This window comes from Grammomys surdaster, unplaced genomic scaffold (genome assembly GCF_004785775.1).
Source record: "Grammomys surdaster isolate TR1022 unplaced genomic scaffold, NIH_TR_1.0 372, whole genome shotgun sequence".
In the NCBI taxonomy this organism is placed as follows: Eukaryota; Metazoa; Chordata; class Mammalia; order Rodentia; family Muridae; genus Grammomys; species Grammomys surdaster.
The window spans coordinates 6023576-6039264 of record NW_021604791.1 but is presented as its reverse complement, the minus strand read 5'-3'; the positions used below and the strand labels follow the sequence as shown (position 1 = coordinate 6039264).

The following is a 15689-nucleotide window of genomic DNA, read 5'->3' as shown; positions in this document are numbered from 1 at the left end:
CCTTTGGAGGTTACAGCTTAACTCCTGGTTCTGGTGCTTTGTTTCCTGGTCCTCCTGTCCCCTGCTGTCATGTTCTGTTACAGCCACCCTGGATTGAAATGTCTGGGACCAGGAGCTAAAATAAGTCTTTCCTCCTTAAGGTAGTGTTTCTTACCCAGCTGGCTATGTTGGTAACAGTGGCCGTGAAAGTGACTACCAGCAGTTTCCGTAGTTCAGATCCTTAGGTGCTGTATGGGAGGCGGCCACGATGTTCTGGAGGATTAGGTTATTTCATTCAGTTACTAGGTTGCTTTGTCAACCATCAACTTCAAATAAAAGAGATGAACCTGGTCTCCATGAATATCTGAAGGAAGCAGGCCTCCTCTTATGCACACTACGTCACAGATACATGTATACTAAGAAAGATTTTTATTTATAAATTATTATATAAGCATAGTCTCAAATAGTTCAAAAAGTTTTAAGATCTTTAAGGCTGATAAGTGTTTGCATGTCTTTATTATTTTTGTGTTTGCTACATTTTGACATATTTCAGTATATCCAGTGCGCATATCCAGTGCGACCCACATCTGCCTCACTCATCTGTGCTTCTTCAGATTGTGTACCAGGGATGGAGGCTTCTTAGTTTTGTAGGCCACGCTTTTCTTGATACGCTGTCCTTTGACATTGACGATATATGGCAGGACAGGGGTGTGGACAGTCAGAGCAGTCCCTTCAGGCGTGTAACCTCGGAGATGCAGCGTGCCCTCAGAATAAGGAGTTACTGCAACCCAACCTATGAGACATTCAAGAGAACATAAAATGTTATCCATCATCTTATTCAGGAAATCATATCAAAGCATACAGGACTGGAGAGATGGCTCAGTAGGTAAAGGTGCTTGTTATGTAAGACTGACCACCTCTGTTCAATTCCTGGAACTCACATAAAAGCTACATGTGGGATGCGATAGACGGCTTAGTACTTAAAGAGGACCAAACATACCGGGTGGTTTACAACCAGAGAGATCCAGTTCCAGGGGATCTGATGCTCTCTTCTGCGCTCTGTGGGGGCCTGTGCTCCTGTGCACATACCCTCCCACACATAGAAATACATGAGCTGGTGTGTTAGAGCATGCCTTTAATCCCAGCACTTAGAGGTAGAAGCGGGAGGAAATGTGTGGGTTCAAAGTAAGTCTGGTTTACATAGAGAGTTTCAGGACAGCTAATCAATAGATGCTACCTAATGAAACTGTCTCAAAGAACGATAACCCAGATATGGTGAACACATCTGATCCCCCAGTATTCCTCCAGGGAGATGTGAGGCAGAGAAAGGGAAATTGGCTTGAAGCCTGAGGACAAAGCTAGCCTGGAATCTGAATCTAAGTTATAAAAATAAAAGCTCTAGCTCAATAAGTTGGAAGGTAAGAACCAATACACAGGGGCTGGAGAGATGGCTCAGAGGTTAAGAGCACTGACTGCTCTTCCAGAGGTCCTGAGTTCAATTCCCAGCAATCACACGGGTAACTCACAACCAGCTGTAATGGGAGCTGATGCCCTCTTCTGGTGTGTCTGACAGCTACAGTGTACTATATACATAAAATAAATAAATCTTAAAAAACAAACAAAACCAACACACACTAAATAAAGTCCTTACAATTACAATGAAAACTCATGAAAGATTTGTAAAAAGCACAAAGCCATTTTCAGAAGAAGGTGCATTTATAATAGTATGTCTTATAATGTCTATGTTTGCACTTAAAAATATTTTTATTTTGTGTCACAGTGCTGGGTCCCCGGCCTTGGAGTTATATGTGTGTGTGGACTAGCTTCCTGATGTGGGTGCTAGGAATGAACCCAGGTCATCTGTATGAGCAGCCAGTGCTCTTTAAAAAAAAACTTCTTTTGAGACAGGGTTTTTCTATGCAGTCCTAGCTGGCCTGGAAATTCACTGTATAGACCTGGCTAGTATTGATTCACCTGCCTCTGCCTCCTGAATGCTGAGATTAAGGGCGTCTATCATTACACCAAGTGCTATAGCTCAGGCTGGCCTTGTACTTGAAGCAAACCTCCTGCCTCAGCTAAGTGATGGGATTATAGATGTGAGTTGCCATATCTAGTTTTTTTTTCCCCTCATCCTCCTCCAGCCTCTTGATTGCTGGGCTTACAGATGTCCTACCACACCCAGCTTTTAATTTTTATACTTGAGTCTCATGTAGAACAGACTGACTTTGATCTTCCGCCTCTGCCCTGCAAATCCTGAGATTTAGGGGTACACTACCACCCCTGGCCTATGCTCTGCTTTTTAAGAGTACATTACCAGGGCCAGGCAGTGGTGGCACACATCTTCAATCTCAGCATTTGGGAGATAGAAGTAGGCAGATCTCTGTGAGTTTGAAACCAGCCTGGTCTACAGAGTGAGTTCTAGGCTAGCCAGGGCTACACAGAGAAACCCTGTCTCAAGAGTATATTACTAGTCAGGGAGTGATGGCATACGCCTTTAATCCCAGCACTCAGGAGGCAGAGGTATGTGAGTTCTAGACTAGCCTGGTCTACAGAGGGAGTTCCGGGACACAGAGGAAGAACCAAAACCAAACAACAACAACAACAACAACAACAACAACAACAACAGAGTACAGTACCTGCAGAGGAGAACTTGATATCAGCTACTGCTTTGGATTCTCCACCTCCCTTTAAGGTAATGTCTTCAGCAACAAGCGGGGGAAACTGGGCCATTCGTTCTTTCCCGCCCATCGGAACCTTCCAACAGAACAAAGGAGATTTGCAATTTCAAATCAAATTCCCTGTAACTGGGGTTGGGCATGGTGGCTCACACTTTGATCCCAGCACTCAGGAGGTGGAGGGAAGTGACTCTGTGAGTTCAAGGCCAGCCTGCTCTACATAGTGGAGTACAGGACCAGTCAAGGCTATACAGTGAGAGTCTGTCTCAAAACAAAACTAAAGAAACCTCAAACCCATCAGTGTGGCTGGGGACGGAGATCAAAGCCATAACCCTACATTTGAGAGGCTAAGGGAAGGAGAGTATCTTGAGTTTGAGGCTAGCCTGGGCTACAGAATGAGACTTTTTTCTTTCTTCTTTTTTGTTTTTTTTTTTTTAAAAATAGAATTCAAACACTATCTTCAAACTTGCTGAGTAGCTAAGGATAAACTCCTGATCCTACTGCCTTTGCTTTATAAAAGTTGGATTATAGTATCATGCCCTCTTAGCCATCTCAAAAAACAAGACAAGTCAAAACAAACCCCTCTTCTATATTGCATTGCTAAGCACATTATGGATAATAATGCACAGGAAATGATCCTGTAAGCACTCAATGGTTGAGCACAGGAGCTCTGTAAGAGACAAAGGCTATGGGCTCCAGGTGCAGGGCCACATGCTGGACACTGGCCTGGCAGTGATCTGAGCAGAACTGGACTTGTGTTCAAAGCCACCAAAGGGGTTTACATGGAACAACATTAGACAGCTAAAGCAAGGCCCTTCCTTCCAAATACCTTAATTGTTTTGGTGTGAACACAAAGACTGATCTCTGATTGCTTTTTAAAATTCACTGACGTAGAGTTTACTGTAGCTCACGCTGGTTTCCTACATGATGTACTGTCAAGGATGACCTTGGACTTCAGGTCTTCCTGGCTCTGTAGTCCAGTGTTGGGAGTTCTACACATACCTGGCTAACTTTTTTTTTTCCTTTTCGAGACAGAATTTTTCAGCCCTGGCTGTCCTAAATCTCAGCTCTGTAGACCAGCCTGGCCTTGAACTCAACAGAAGTTTGCTTGCCTTTGTCTCCCAACTGCTGGGATTAAAGATATGTACCACCACTGCCTGGCTAACTTTTATGCTTTTAGTTTGGTGAGCACTGATACTAACCTCTGCTATACTGGGTGTACCTGTTGTTTTTGAGACAGCCATTTTATCATTATCACCCAAATACAAGTAGCACTTAAAACAGTCCTATGGCTGGCAGGAGGGCTCAGCAGGTAAAGGTGCTTGGCCTTTGGTTTGAACTTTGGAGCCAACAAAAAGGCTGAAAGAGAATTGACATCACAAAGTTGTCCTCTGACCTCCACACGAAGACTGTGACATGGATCTGAGCATGAACATGTGCGTGCGTGCGTACACACACACACACATACACACACACACAGTGAAAAGCAAACAGGAGGCAGGTATGGTGGCCTTTCATCACTCAGGAGGTAGAGATCTCTAAGTTACAGTGAAACTGACTCAAAAGCCAAAAGAACAAACACGAAAGAAAAATTTGAAGGATGAAGATTGCCCCCAGGACTTAATCTTTCCATTTCTCATAAGTGTATTATGCCTTAATACATGATACAGTCATACATAATATAGAGGTATAATTCACAGAGGAGCATAAAATGTGCCCAAAGCCACACAGCTTTGTTAAATTGTGCCGTGGGGAGACATCCACACCCAGGCACGCTGGTTTTAGTGTCTTACCTAGCTGAGCTACTTGGTGCATTTCTACCATTCCTGAATGTTAGAAGTGGAGGAAGGAAGCTCATGAATTCAAGGCCAGGCTTGACTATACAATTGGAGGGCAGCCTTGTGTTACCTGAAAGGTTGCTTTAAAAATCAAAACAAAGCCGGGCGGTGGTGGCGCACGCCTTTAATCCCAGCACTTGGGAGGCAGAGGCAGGCGGATTTCTGAGTTTGAGGCCAGCCTGGTCTACAGAGTGAGTTCCAGGACAGCCCAGGCTACACAGAGAAACCCTGTCTCGGAAGAAAAAAGAAAAAAAAAAGTTGTCTGTGGCCAGGCCGTGGTGGTGCATGCCTTTAATCCTAGCACATGGGAGGCAGAGGCAGATGGATTTCTGAGTTCGAGGCCAGCCTGTTCTACAGAGTGAGTTCCAGGACAGCCAGGGCTATACAGAGAAATCTCTCTCGAAAAACCAAAAAACAAAAAAGTTGTCTGTGTTCCATACAGGTATGGTGCCCAAGGAAGTCAGAAGAGGACCTCAGATCCCAGGAACTGGAGTTACAGATGGTTATTAGCCACCTTGTGGGTGCTGGGAATTGAACTCAGGACCTCTGGAAGAGCAGCTAGTACTCTTATACTGCTGAGACATCTCTCTAGCCCAAACAAAGCTTCTTAATATACAGTGTGCACTGTCTAATGGTTCGTAGGGCCAATCAATCTTGCAGATGATCTGGAACAGATCCCAGACAACCTGGACTGGGGACTTTCAGTGGGATGGTAAGGGCCAAACAGGGCTATAGCAATGGGACACGAGGAGCCAAGAGTAAGGGGGATTAAAGGAAAGGAATACTTAGGACATTTTGTTTATTAAATAAAGATGAGAACAATCAAACCATATTGTAATCCCTGCAAATGCTGGGATTAAGGTCTGTGCTATGACTCCTGGGACTTCTTTCCCCAGCCTGTCCAATACACTTTTCTGCAGTAATGTGGCTATCAGGCACTTGAAGTGGCCTGTGTGACTAAGGAACCACATTTTAACTTTCATGTAAGTCTGACTAGAGCACTACATGTGTAGAGCACAACTACTAGAACTATGGAGCTGTTAAGTTGGATTGCTTACCAGTAGTAACTCATGACCTGCGTGTTTCTCATATAAAGCATCTGCCTTGTCCAAGGAAGTGATATGAACAGGAAGAAAGTTGGAGGCCACCACTGTAAACCAGGCTGATTGATCTCCCTTAAGAAAGGAAGAAAGGAGTTACTTTATAGAACAGAAATCTTGGAAAACCTGCACATTGTAATGTATAATTTTTCTTTCTTTCTTTTTTTTTTTTTTTCTTTTTTTGGTTTTTCGAGACAGGGTTTCTCTGTGTAGTCCTGGCTGTCCTGGAACTCACTCTGTAGACCAGGCTGGCCTCTGTAATGTATAATTTTAAAAAGAGAAATAAAGGCTGTATATTTGGTACATACCTCTGACCCAGCAAGGGAGGTAGAGGCAGGAAGATTAGGAGTTCAAACACAACTCAGCTACAACATTGAGTTTAAGACCAGCTTGGGGTACAAGAGACTCTACCTCAAAACAATAAAAAAAGAGCAAAATAGAAATCAAATCAAGCTCTCTTTCAACTGTAAGCACTTATATTAATGTCTTAAAAGAAGGCATAATACAGAAATAATCTGTAAATCTCAGACCTTTGCAGACTTGATTAAAACAAAACAAAAAAACCCAGATAGGCATGGTGGTAAATCTGTAGGAGGCTGAGGCAGGAGGATGTTGAATTCAAGGCCAACCTGGGCAATATATGGAGACCCTATCTTAAAGAACAGTGAAACAGAAGTGGAGAGATGGCTCAGAGGATAAGAGGACTGGCTGTTCTTCCAGAGGTCCTGAGTTCAATTCCCAGCAACCACATGGTGGCTCACAACCATCTGTAATGGGACCTGATGCCCTTTTCTGTCATGCATACATGCAAGTATGCATGCAAATAGAGCACTCATACACACAGTAAATAAATAATACGTAAAAACAAAAGACCAACCTCCAAAGAAACATGCAAGCTTCATGATGGGTTAAAGCACAGGCCTCCAATGACAAGCCCACCACGATGAAGAGCCCTGGGAGTGACTGTCACACCCACGCTGCCAAGGTACACGAAAAAGGCAGAGGGAAAAGATAAGTCATCAGACCAAAAAAAAAAAAAAAAAAAAAAAAAAAGTGCAAACCAAAGGGAAGAGAGGAATGAAGGGCAAACGGGCTGGGGTGGCTGACCCTTAACCTTCAGATCTACCTAGAGGAAACAGACTGAAAACTAGAGTCCGGCCTCTGAGGACTAAGAGAAAAAAGTCAAGTTCGACTAGACTAGCCAACCATTGTCTGCCAGGTATCCCCTCCCTTCCTGTACAGTTCCAAACAATCTTTTTATCAACTTTACTCTGAAGCTGGGAGGGTTTTTTTAGTAGCTTCTGAAGCACTTTTAAAAGGGCAGTGTGGGTATGTGTGTGTGTGTGTGAAAATCACAGCTCATCCCATTTTTAAGTGTAAATGATTTTTTTAGGAGGTGAAGTCATCTTCTGGTTGTTGGAGAGACTGTGACTGTCTCAGCTGTCAGCATAACATCGAGGGGGCAGTTTAATGTCCTACAGTAAAAAGCATTCTAAACCGGAATTTGGAATCTCAGCCATGCATTACTGTCTGGAATATTTTCAGTTACATCTGGTCTCATGTTTCTAGAACTGTTTCCTATAAACCACACTGTGGGTCTTGCCTTGCCAGGACTGTGAAGTCTTTGGTCATGGCAGTCCATTTTCCTAACAGTTGTGATAATGTGCTGTGAAAGATGGAAATTCTGAGTGTGTACTGTTTATGGCGTACAACTATGAGTCAGTCGAAGTGAAGGTTCTGAGCGTTTGACTGTTATGTGAGGTCGGAAGGAAAACTTGCCAAGTTAGAGGCTGGAACATCCCTGGAATAACTGTCCAAAAGAAGCAAAATGTGTGGCTCTTCAGAGTTCTGGTATGTCAACTCAATATATGACTTAACACATGTTAAGAACTGAAATGCCTGTGTACTGATCTTAAACCAATAAAATCTCAGTTGTGGAAGAAAAAACCAAACCCCTAAACCAAACCAACCAAAGGGAAACAAAACAAACAAACAAAGAAACAAACCCAAAAAATGAACAATAGTTTTATATCTAGTATATGTATTATTAAGAACACCAAGGAAGGGCAGAAGGCGTGGCTCAGCAGCAGGAAGCCCTGACTGCACTTACAGAGGACCTGAGTGTGGTTCCCAGCACCCACATTAGGCAGAGTGCCTGCAGCTCCAGGTGATCTGATATCCTCTGGCCTCCATGGGCTCCTGTACACACATGTCCACAGAAACTCACGTAGGCAGACAGACACATAAAGTAAGAAGTAAATTAATCTTAAAAAAAAAAAAAAAAAAAAGACAAAACCTCCAAAACCAAAAGCCAACAAGAAACCAAAACCATGAACAGGGAAATGCCTGTTCTGACTATAATTCTGTTGTCAGGTTTAAAATATTACCACCATGACTGTAATAGCATGGACAAGCCTTCTAGGTATAAAAGGCTAAGTTTTCAACATAGTGTGAATACAAAAGCTAAGAAACACTCTCTAGCAATGGTCTGTAATTTTCAAGTGTATCCATGGTTCATTTCCCTTTTTATTTCCCACTTTGGGAAAAAAATGGAGAGCAATTCCTAAAGAGCCTCAAAATAAGCTATGTAAGTGGAGTGAGCAAAATATAGTGTATTAGGGTATGCAAAGACATACAGGACCTAGAGTATGTTACCTTGGCCCTAAACAACATAGGAAATCAGTAGTATCTTACCTTAAGTGCTAAGTTAAAGTGCCAATTGTTACGGCACATACTTTTTTTTTTTTTTTTTTTAATGAGTACACTGTTGTTGTCTTCAGACACAATAGAAGAGGGCATCAGATCCCATTACAGATGGTTGTGAGCCACCATGTTGTTGCTGGAAATTGAACTCAGGACCTCTGGAAGAGCAGTCAGTGCTCTTAACTGCTGAGCCATCTCTTCAGCCCTTAATGATAGTTTTTAATTGCTTTGTTTGTAAACAGTGTCTCATTCTCTAGATCAGGATGGCCTCAGACTCACTGAGATCTGCACCTCTGCCTCTGGAGTGCTGGTGGGTGCCTAAACCCTGCCTTTAAAAATAAAATACTTTTAGATTTTAATTTTTAAAGTTCTGTGTATATATGTGTGCTTGTTTGGGGCTAAGTTCATTTGAATGCAGGTGCCCAGTGATTCCTGACTAGGTGAATCCCAGGAGCTAGGGCTGTGTGGTGAGCTGCTCAGTGTGGGTGCTGGGAGCTGAACTATGTTCCTCTGAGAGAGCAGTAAGCACTCTTCACTGTTGAGCCAGCTTCTCTGGCACCGACGTTACAGATTTTAACACAATATTTTTCTGTTTTTACTATAAAATTTTACGTACATATAAAACAAGCAACAAAAGACTTAGTTATATCAATATTTTGCCAATCTCTTCATGTATCTGCTTTCCTAAAGTACATTCTAATACTTGTTCATTTTTCAATAGCATAGATTTTCTTACCTGTAGGAAATCTATTCGGGCTATTCCACCCAAAAATAGAACCATTCCTGGCTTGAGGACAAAGGTTCTTGGGATAATAGAATGTATTGGCAAAACAATATCAATTTCTTTTTCTGTTAGAAGATTTAAAATCTGTAAAGCAAATGACAAGATTTATTTAGAAGACATACTTTGTGATTTACTTACAAAATTAAGTACTGAAAAATGTTCAGACTTTACAGTAAATCAAAATTATGTTCATTAGCCACATGTAAAATTTATGTATTATCTCTAAATTAACTATTATTCTACTCAGCTCACAGCCGAGTTTTAAACAGTGGCAAAACAACTTCATAGGTGTGTAAGACTTTCTTTCCTATTACAGCACTATCACCCAAATGTCAAAACTGGAATGTACCCCAAAATACTGTTGGCTCACAAAGAATGGACATGTGTGCTCAAGGATCTTGGTAACAGTAGCTTCCGGCTTCACATGTGGACAGTGTGAGCTCAGGTCCTAAGGATTAAGCATGCAAGTAGTCAATGTGAAATGGTCCATATCTACAAATCCTAGCGCTGGGAGGCTGAGGCAGGGGGACTGCCACAATATCTAGGCTAGCTTGGATTATGTATTATTTTCAAAGACCCTGTCTCAAACAACAAAAATGTTCCTCTTCTTCAAACTGAAGCAAAAAGCAGTGGTCATTCTGCATTAGGAACTAGTCCATAACTTGAAGATCCTTTCTCTCCTGAAAAATAGTCAGAAAATCAGTTCCACACATCTTGGCTTGTTACCACGAGGTTTTTTGTTTTGTTTTGTTTTTTGTATTTTAGATTGGAGCACGCCTGCATGTGGGTGCCTGCAGAGGCCAGGAGAGGGCATTAGATCCTCTGTGACTGGCTAGATCCTCTGTGACTGGCGTAAGAGGAGGTTGTAAGAAACTGTGTGGGAACTGGTGTTTGGACTTGGCTCCTCTGGACAAGCTACAATGTCTACAACCCAACAAACAGCAGGCACACTGAGATCTCTCCAACCACAGGACCAGAGTTTTAAAAGAGACTGAAGAAAAACAAAAAAACAAAAGCTCGAGATTACCAGATTCTGCTAAGATTTAAGAAAAATAAAATTCATTTAAAAATGAAGCCACAGTAGCTAGGCTATGGAACCAACCTTGGTGTCTATCAATGGAGGAATGCATATGGAAGATGAGTTTTATACACACAGGAAGTTTGAGTAGCCATAATAAATGAAGTTACCTTTTTATGTAGGAAAATGGATGCAACTGGAATATTAAGCAAAATGTGCGCACCACCATGCTTACCTAAATATAGGCTGAATTTAATCAGACAAAAGCTAAGTCACCCATGAGACATTGTGGTTTGATTAAAAGGATAGATTAACCCTATTCAAAAAATTGGGTCACTTAGGCCACTTAGAATTTAAAGTATCCCAAGGTCTGTCAGAAGAAATACATACTATGTTTGTTCCACACAGCTTTGAAGAACAGTGGGTACAAGTTACTGGGGGACTTCCAGTGCCATGAAGAGAGCAGGCAAAGAGTGGCCGAACACCCTGGAATTCACTCGACATCGCTCCAGTAAGCTGTCATAACTCACTTCAGTTCAAACTACATGGTATCATGATTGACATGTCTTTAAGGGAATTCAAGCACAGACTAGGAGGCTGGCTCACAGTATGTGTAATGTCTAACCACACCTCCCTAAGGAGGCAACCATAATGTTAATGCTGTAGTTTGCCCACAGTGATGTCAACAGAGTGAACACAGAATCTGCAGATAGCATATACATTCATCCTTGAACTATTTTCATGAAGAAACCAGAATCAACTTTTAAAATAGAAGCACATATCTTTGCTTGTTTTCTGCCAGTTAAGAAAGGACTTCTAAAATTAAAAATAAATGTTTCTAAACAAAGCCAAACACATACACAGTTTTCTTTTGTAATTCCAGGGGTGTCATAAAACCAGCGGGCATTTTTCACATCCTCTGGGGTCAGTTCTACTTGTTTGGTGTTTTTGTGCACAGACCCAACAGGTTCATTTTCCATGTCAAAGGCCAGCGAGTCGGCATCAAACTCGAAGGGAACTTCCTCCTTCTGTTCTTTGGAATGGAAGAATGTTCTTCCAACTCTTCCTACAACAAATTAAACAGAGGTTATCAGACACTCCTTTAATGCTTTGATTTTGGGTCATAAGAAAAAAAATGTGCATTAGTGTTTTGACTGAATGTATGTCTGGAAGAGGGTGTCAGAACTTGGGAGTTACAGACAGTTGTGAAATGAATGCCATGTGGATGCTGGGAATTGAACCTGGGTCCCCTGGAAGAGCTTTTAGTGCTCCAAAGCCATCATTCCTCCAGCCCCTAGAATATTTTTTGAGATGGGTTCTCTATACATAGTTCAAGATTGTGATTTTCTCTCCTCAGCTTCTATAGTGATAGGAAACGGATCATATCACACATATATGTATATAAACATACACATGTATGCATTTATCTTGGTTGTTGTTTGTATTTTGAAAAAGATCTCATGTAGTCCAGGCCTGTCTCAAAATCACTATGGAACTGAGTTTTTTTTTTTTTTTTAAAATTAAATCTCCTAAGTGTTGTGATTATAGGTATGTACCTGACATCCCCGAACACCTACGCTCTCTGAGAAAGGGTCTCACAATGTAGCTCTGTCTAGCTTGGAATTCTCTGTGTAGAAGAGGCTGGCCTTGAACTCACAGAGATCCACTTGCCTCTGCCTCTCAAGTGCTAGGACTAATGGTGTACACCACTAGGCTGGGCTCTGAAGACATCTTTTATGTTTGCCTTAAATAAGTCACTCAAACTATGTGTATGATTATTCCATACCCTTTACAAATGAGAAAATAAGGCCTGGTCACTGGTTCACAGGCTAACTCAGAATTTGGACACAAATTTGCAAGTCTGTTTTACCCTTGCTTTCCTATTTATCCTCTGTATTAGTGGTGCTCAAGCTTCCTAATGCTGTGACCCTTTATGAATGAGACTGTGGGTATGACAATACGTTTGTCTTCTCCACAGTCAATTGTGTTTCAGGCTCTGTCTCCTCAGTCAGGTGTTAGAAATCCTTTTTCTTTTCCATTAACGAAGTCAGAGGAAAGAGATCAAAGAGACGGAGAACCTAGTCAAAGACCTTTACTGCCTTTGCTAGTCTGGGAGTCCAAACACTAGTAACCTTTCCTACAAGAAGCCTATGTTCCAGAATACTGAAGGAAGTCTCTTCCTGGAAAAATGGCTAGCCCCAGTGGCTGCACTGCATGGCTCTAAACAACTTTACACAGAGGGAGGCTGCATACCTACTATGGAATGCATACCTACTATGTAGCCATGCTTTTTCAGTTGATTGAGCTGACTTTGTTCTTGCTCACTAAGATCTTCTTCAGCTTTGGTCGCATCTTCTTGAAGCCTCTTCTGTCTTTTGAACATTCTGTAAGGAGTTGGGTTGCAAATGGGAAACTTCAGGAGGTTTAACGTGGTGCCTGAAATACCAAAAGAGTAAGTCTTTCAAAAAGAGTGTGAGAGAAGAAAACCAAACATTTCTGATTTATCTCCTTTAACCTTCATAACAACTGCTATGTAATTATTCCATACCTTTTACGAATGAGAAAATAGGCCTGGTCACTGGTTCACAGGCTAACTCAGAATTTGGATACAAATTTGGAAGTCTGTTTTACCCTTGCTTTCCTATTTATCCTCTGTATTAGTGGTGCTCAAGCTTCCTAATGCTGTGACCCTTTATGAATACAGTTTCTCATGTTGTGGTGACCCCAACCATAAAATTATTTTTCATTGCTATTCCGTAACTATCATTTTGTTACTGTTATCAGTTGTAAATATCTGTGCTTTTTGATGGTCTTAGGCAATCCCTGTGAGAAGGTCATTTGACTCCCAAAGATATCATGACCCATAGGTTAAGGACCACTGCTGTAGTACATCCAAGGTAGTATGGCCATAGATAAGATTTAAGTATGAAGTACTCAGGGTAGCTAACGGAGTTAAACTCTGCCTTCAAGGGAACACACCTAATTCCTAAGACTGTAACTCTCCAAGTATGCATGTTTTCCCCTCCTTCCTCAGCGTCTTCCTTCAGACAGGCTCTTGCATGGCAGCCTCAAGCTTGGCCTTCTCAGCGCTGAGATGACAGACAGTATCATCATGCCAAGCTGTTAGGTTTTAACTCAGAAACCTGGTGTTACCTCTTGAGATAGCTCCACACACCACACTGTACCAGCTCTTTCACATGTTTAGTGTGACAGCCCAAGAATAAGACAATTCAGGGGGTGAACAGTAAGATCGAAGAGTAAAGGGTCTTAGAGTAAAAAGAAAACAGTTCTTGGGAGGCAGAGGCAGGCAGATGTCTGAGTTTGAGGCCAGCCTGGTCTACAGAGTGAGGTACAGGACAGCCCGGGCTATAAGAGAAACCCTGTCTGGAAAAACCAAAAAAAAGAAAAAAAGAAAAAAAAAAAGAAAACAGTTCGTTTTGTTTGCTTATGGATCTACCACACAGTAGCTTCCAACTATGTAGCTGAGAATGGCTTTGACCTCCTCCTGATCCTCCTGCCTCCTGCCTCCACCTCCCTAGTGCTGGGGTTATAGAAGTTTGCCACCACACCTCGTTTATGGATGCTGCAGACTAACTCAGGTTTCATGTATGCTAGGCAAGCATTTTAGTGATCAAGCTTTATCCCCAGTCCCTCTAGAAACATCTCTATTAGAAAACCAAACGTGGGCTGGAGAGAGCTCGGTGGTTAAGAGCACTGACTGCTCTTCCAGAGGTCCTGAGTTCAATTCCCAGCAACCACAACCATCTGCAATGGGGTCTGATGCCTTCTTCTGCTGTGTCTGAAGAGAGCAATGGTTAACTTATATACATAAAATAAATAAACAAATCATCAAATCATTAAAAAAAAAGAAAGAAAACCGAACATGCATCCAATTTCCAAACACTAACTTCTTACAAGAGGTATGACCAAAGAGAACGGCTCCAGGGGATATTTAAGGGTAGATAAACTCGGTGCCTGGGTCAAATCTAACTTCTCAGTAATGGGGCCTCACCTGGCCACGGGGAGATGGTGGCCCTGTCGATGGCTTCGGAGCCCTTGGCGGTGCAGTAATCAGACTCCAGGAGTGTGTTAAAGAGAGTGGACTTGCCAGCATTCGTGGTGCCTACCAGGTAGACATCGCCGCGGTAGCGCCAGGAGCGCTGAAGAGCGGAGATCAGTTCTTCAACTCCGTAGCCCGTCTTGGCGCTGATCAGCCGCACGTCCTTGACCACCGTGTGGGACCTGGACGGCGGATTCTGATTCTTTGTCTCGTCCAGTGGGTACAGTGGTCCTTGATGGCCAGGGGCCACCACGAGCCCAGCGCGGATGCAGTCGTCCCACAGCCGCTTCCTCAGCCGCTTCAAGTAGCCGGGAGCGTCCTGGGGCAGCAGGTCCACTTTGTTCCCCAGCACGAAGAGCTGCTTGGGGCCCACCAGCTCGGGCAAGTCGGGCAGCAGGGCGTCCGGCAGGTCAAGCAGATCCACCATATAGAGCACCAGAGAGGGCCCCGGGCGCCGCAGCGCGGTGCTCACGAGCTCCAGGTACTGATCGCGGCTCACCTGCAGGCGCATGGCACGTCGGTGGTGCACCAGCAGCCAGCAGCGTTGGCACACGGTCCGCACCGGGCCGCCTTCCGCCTGGGCAGCGTCGCGGAACTTGTCGTCCGGTAGGAAGCCGGGCAGGCCGGGATGCTGGCAGTGCAGCTCGGCTCCGCAGCCGGAGCAGAAGATACCGCTGGGCGGCACCGATGCTTCTGGAAGCTCCGGGACCGGTAGCGTCCGGAGGCCGGCCCGCAGCTTCTGCTGAAGCCGCTCCTCCCGCTTCTGTAATCTCTGTCGTTCCTTCTCCTGCTGCAGTCGCTGCAACTCCCGCAGCTCCTGCACTTCCCGCAGCTGTTCCTCAGGGGTCCGCTCCGGGATGTACTCCGGGAACAGAAAGCGCTCCTCCGTGTCGGTGCCTTCTTCATAGTCCTCGGTCGCCGCGGAGCTAGGGGGAAGCCGGCGGCCCAGGGATGATGCACGCTGGCAGATGGAGACCTCATTCTTCCCTTCCCGGAGCCACCGCGCAGGACCACGGCACGCAGCGGTAAGCGCCGGGCCCCGGCGGAGGCCGCAGAGCAGCCTGCAACCCAGGCGCGCGGGCAGCATGTGGACAGCGCGAGGAGGGCGGGGCGTCGCGCGCGCACGCGTGCTAGCGTCCCAGAGCCTCCTCCGTCAGGGACTAGACGCGAGGGAACTGTCCAACGGCGTGACCCATCCTGGTTTTCTCGCGATGAAAGCTCCGAGACCCGAGACTTGAGTCAGACGTGCCAAGGCACGGTCTAGATAGAGCTGGGTGGGCAGAAGATCCTCAGTACTCAGCCCACGCCCAGAGCCGTTCTTTTCATAAACCTCTACACGAATCAGTTGTCATTTGTGCGACATCACTTAAAAAAAAAACACGCAACAAGAAACTTCCATTAGTCGAATCCAACTTCTGGCTACGGAGCTGTCTGTCCTCTGCGGCAGCCAGCAACCCAGAACCCGCGCTTGCGTCGTTCAAGCCCCGCCAGATGTTGCCTGTGGTGTGCGCAGGCGCAAACCTCACGTCCCG

General features: G+C 44.2%; 1 protein-coding gene across 2 annotated transcripts; it reads right to left on the bottom strand.

Annotated features, from left to right (window-relative positions):
- Positions 1–391: 391 nt before the first annotated feature.
- Noa1 (nitric oxide associated 1) lies at positions 392–15299 on the bottom strand. 2 transcript variants are annotated; one of them, XM_028780772.1, is made up of 7 exons: positions 14110–15268; positions 12369–12533; positions 10958–11163; positions 9032–9163; positions 5551–5667; positions 2616–2733; positions 392–772 (listed from the first exon to the last, which is right to left on the bottom strand). In XM_028780772.1, the coding sequence occupies exons 1-7, from the start codon at positions 15242–15244 to the stop codon at positions 576–578; spliced, it is 2070 nt and encodes a 689-aa protein (XP_028636605.1). In that variant the 5' UTR covers positions 15245–15268; the 3' UTR covers positions 392–575. The 2 variants fall into 2 exon arrangements, with proteins under 2 accessions (XP_028636605.1, XP_028636606.1); XM_028780773.1 differs by lacking the exon at positions 2616–2733 and having other exon boundaries at positions 14110–15299.
- Positions 15300–15689: the final 390 nt, after the last annotated feature.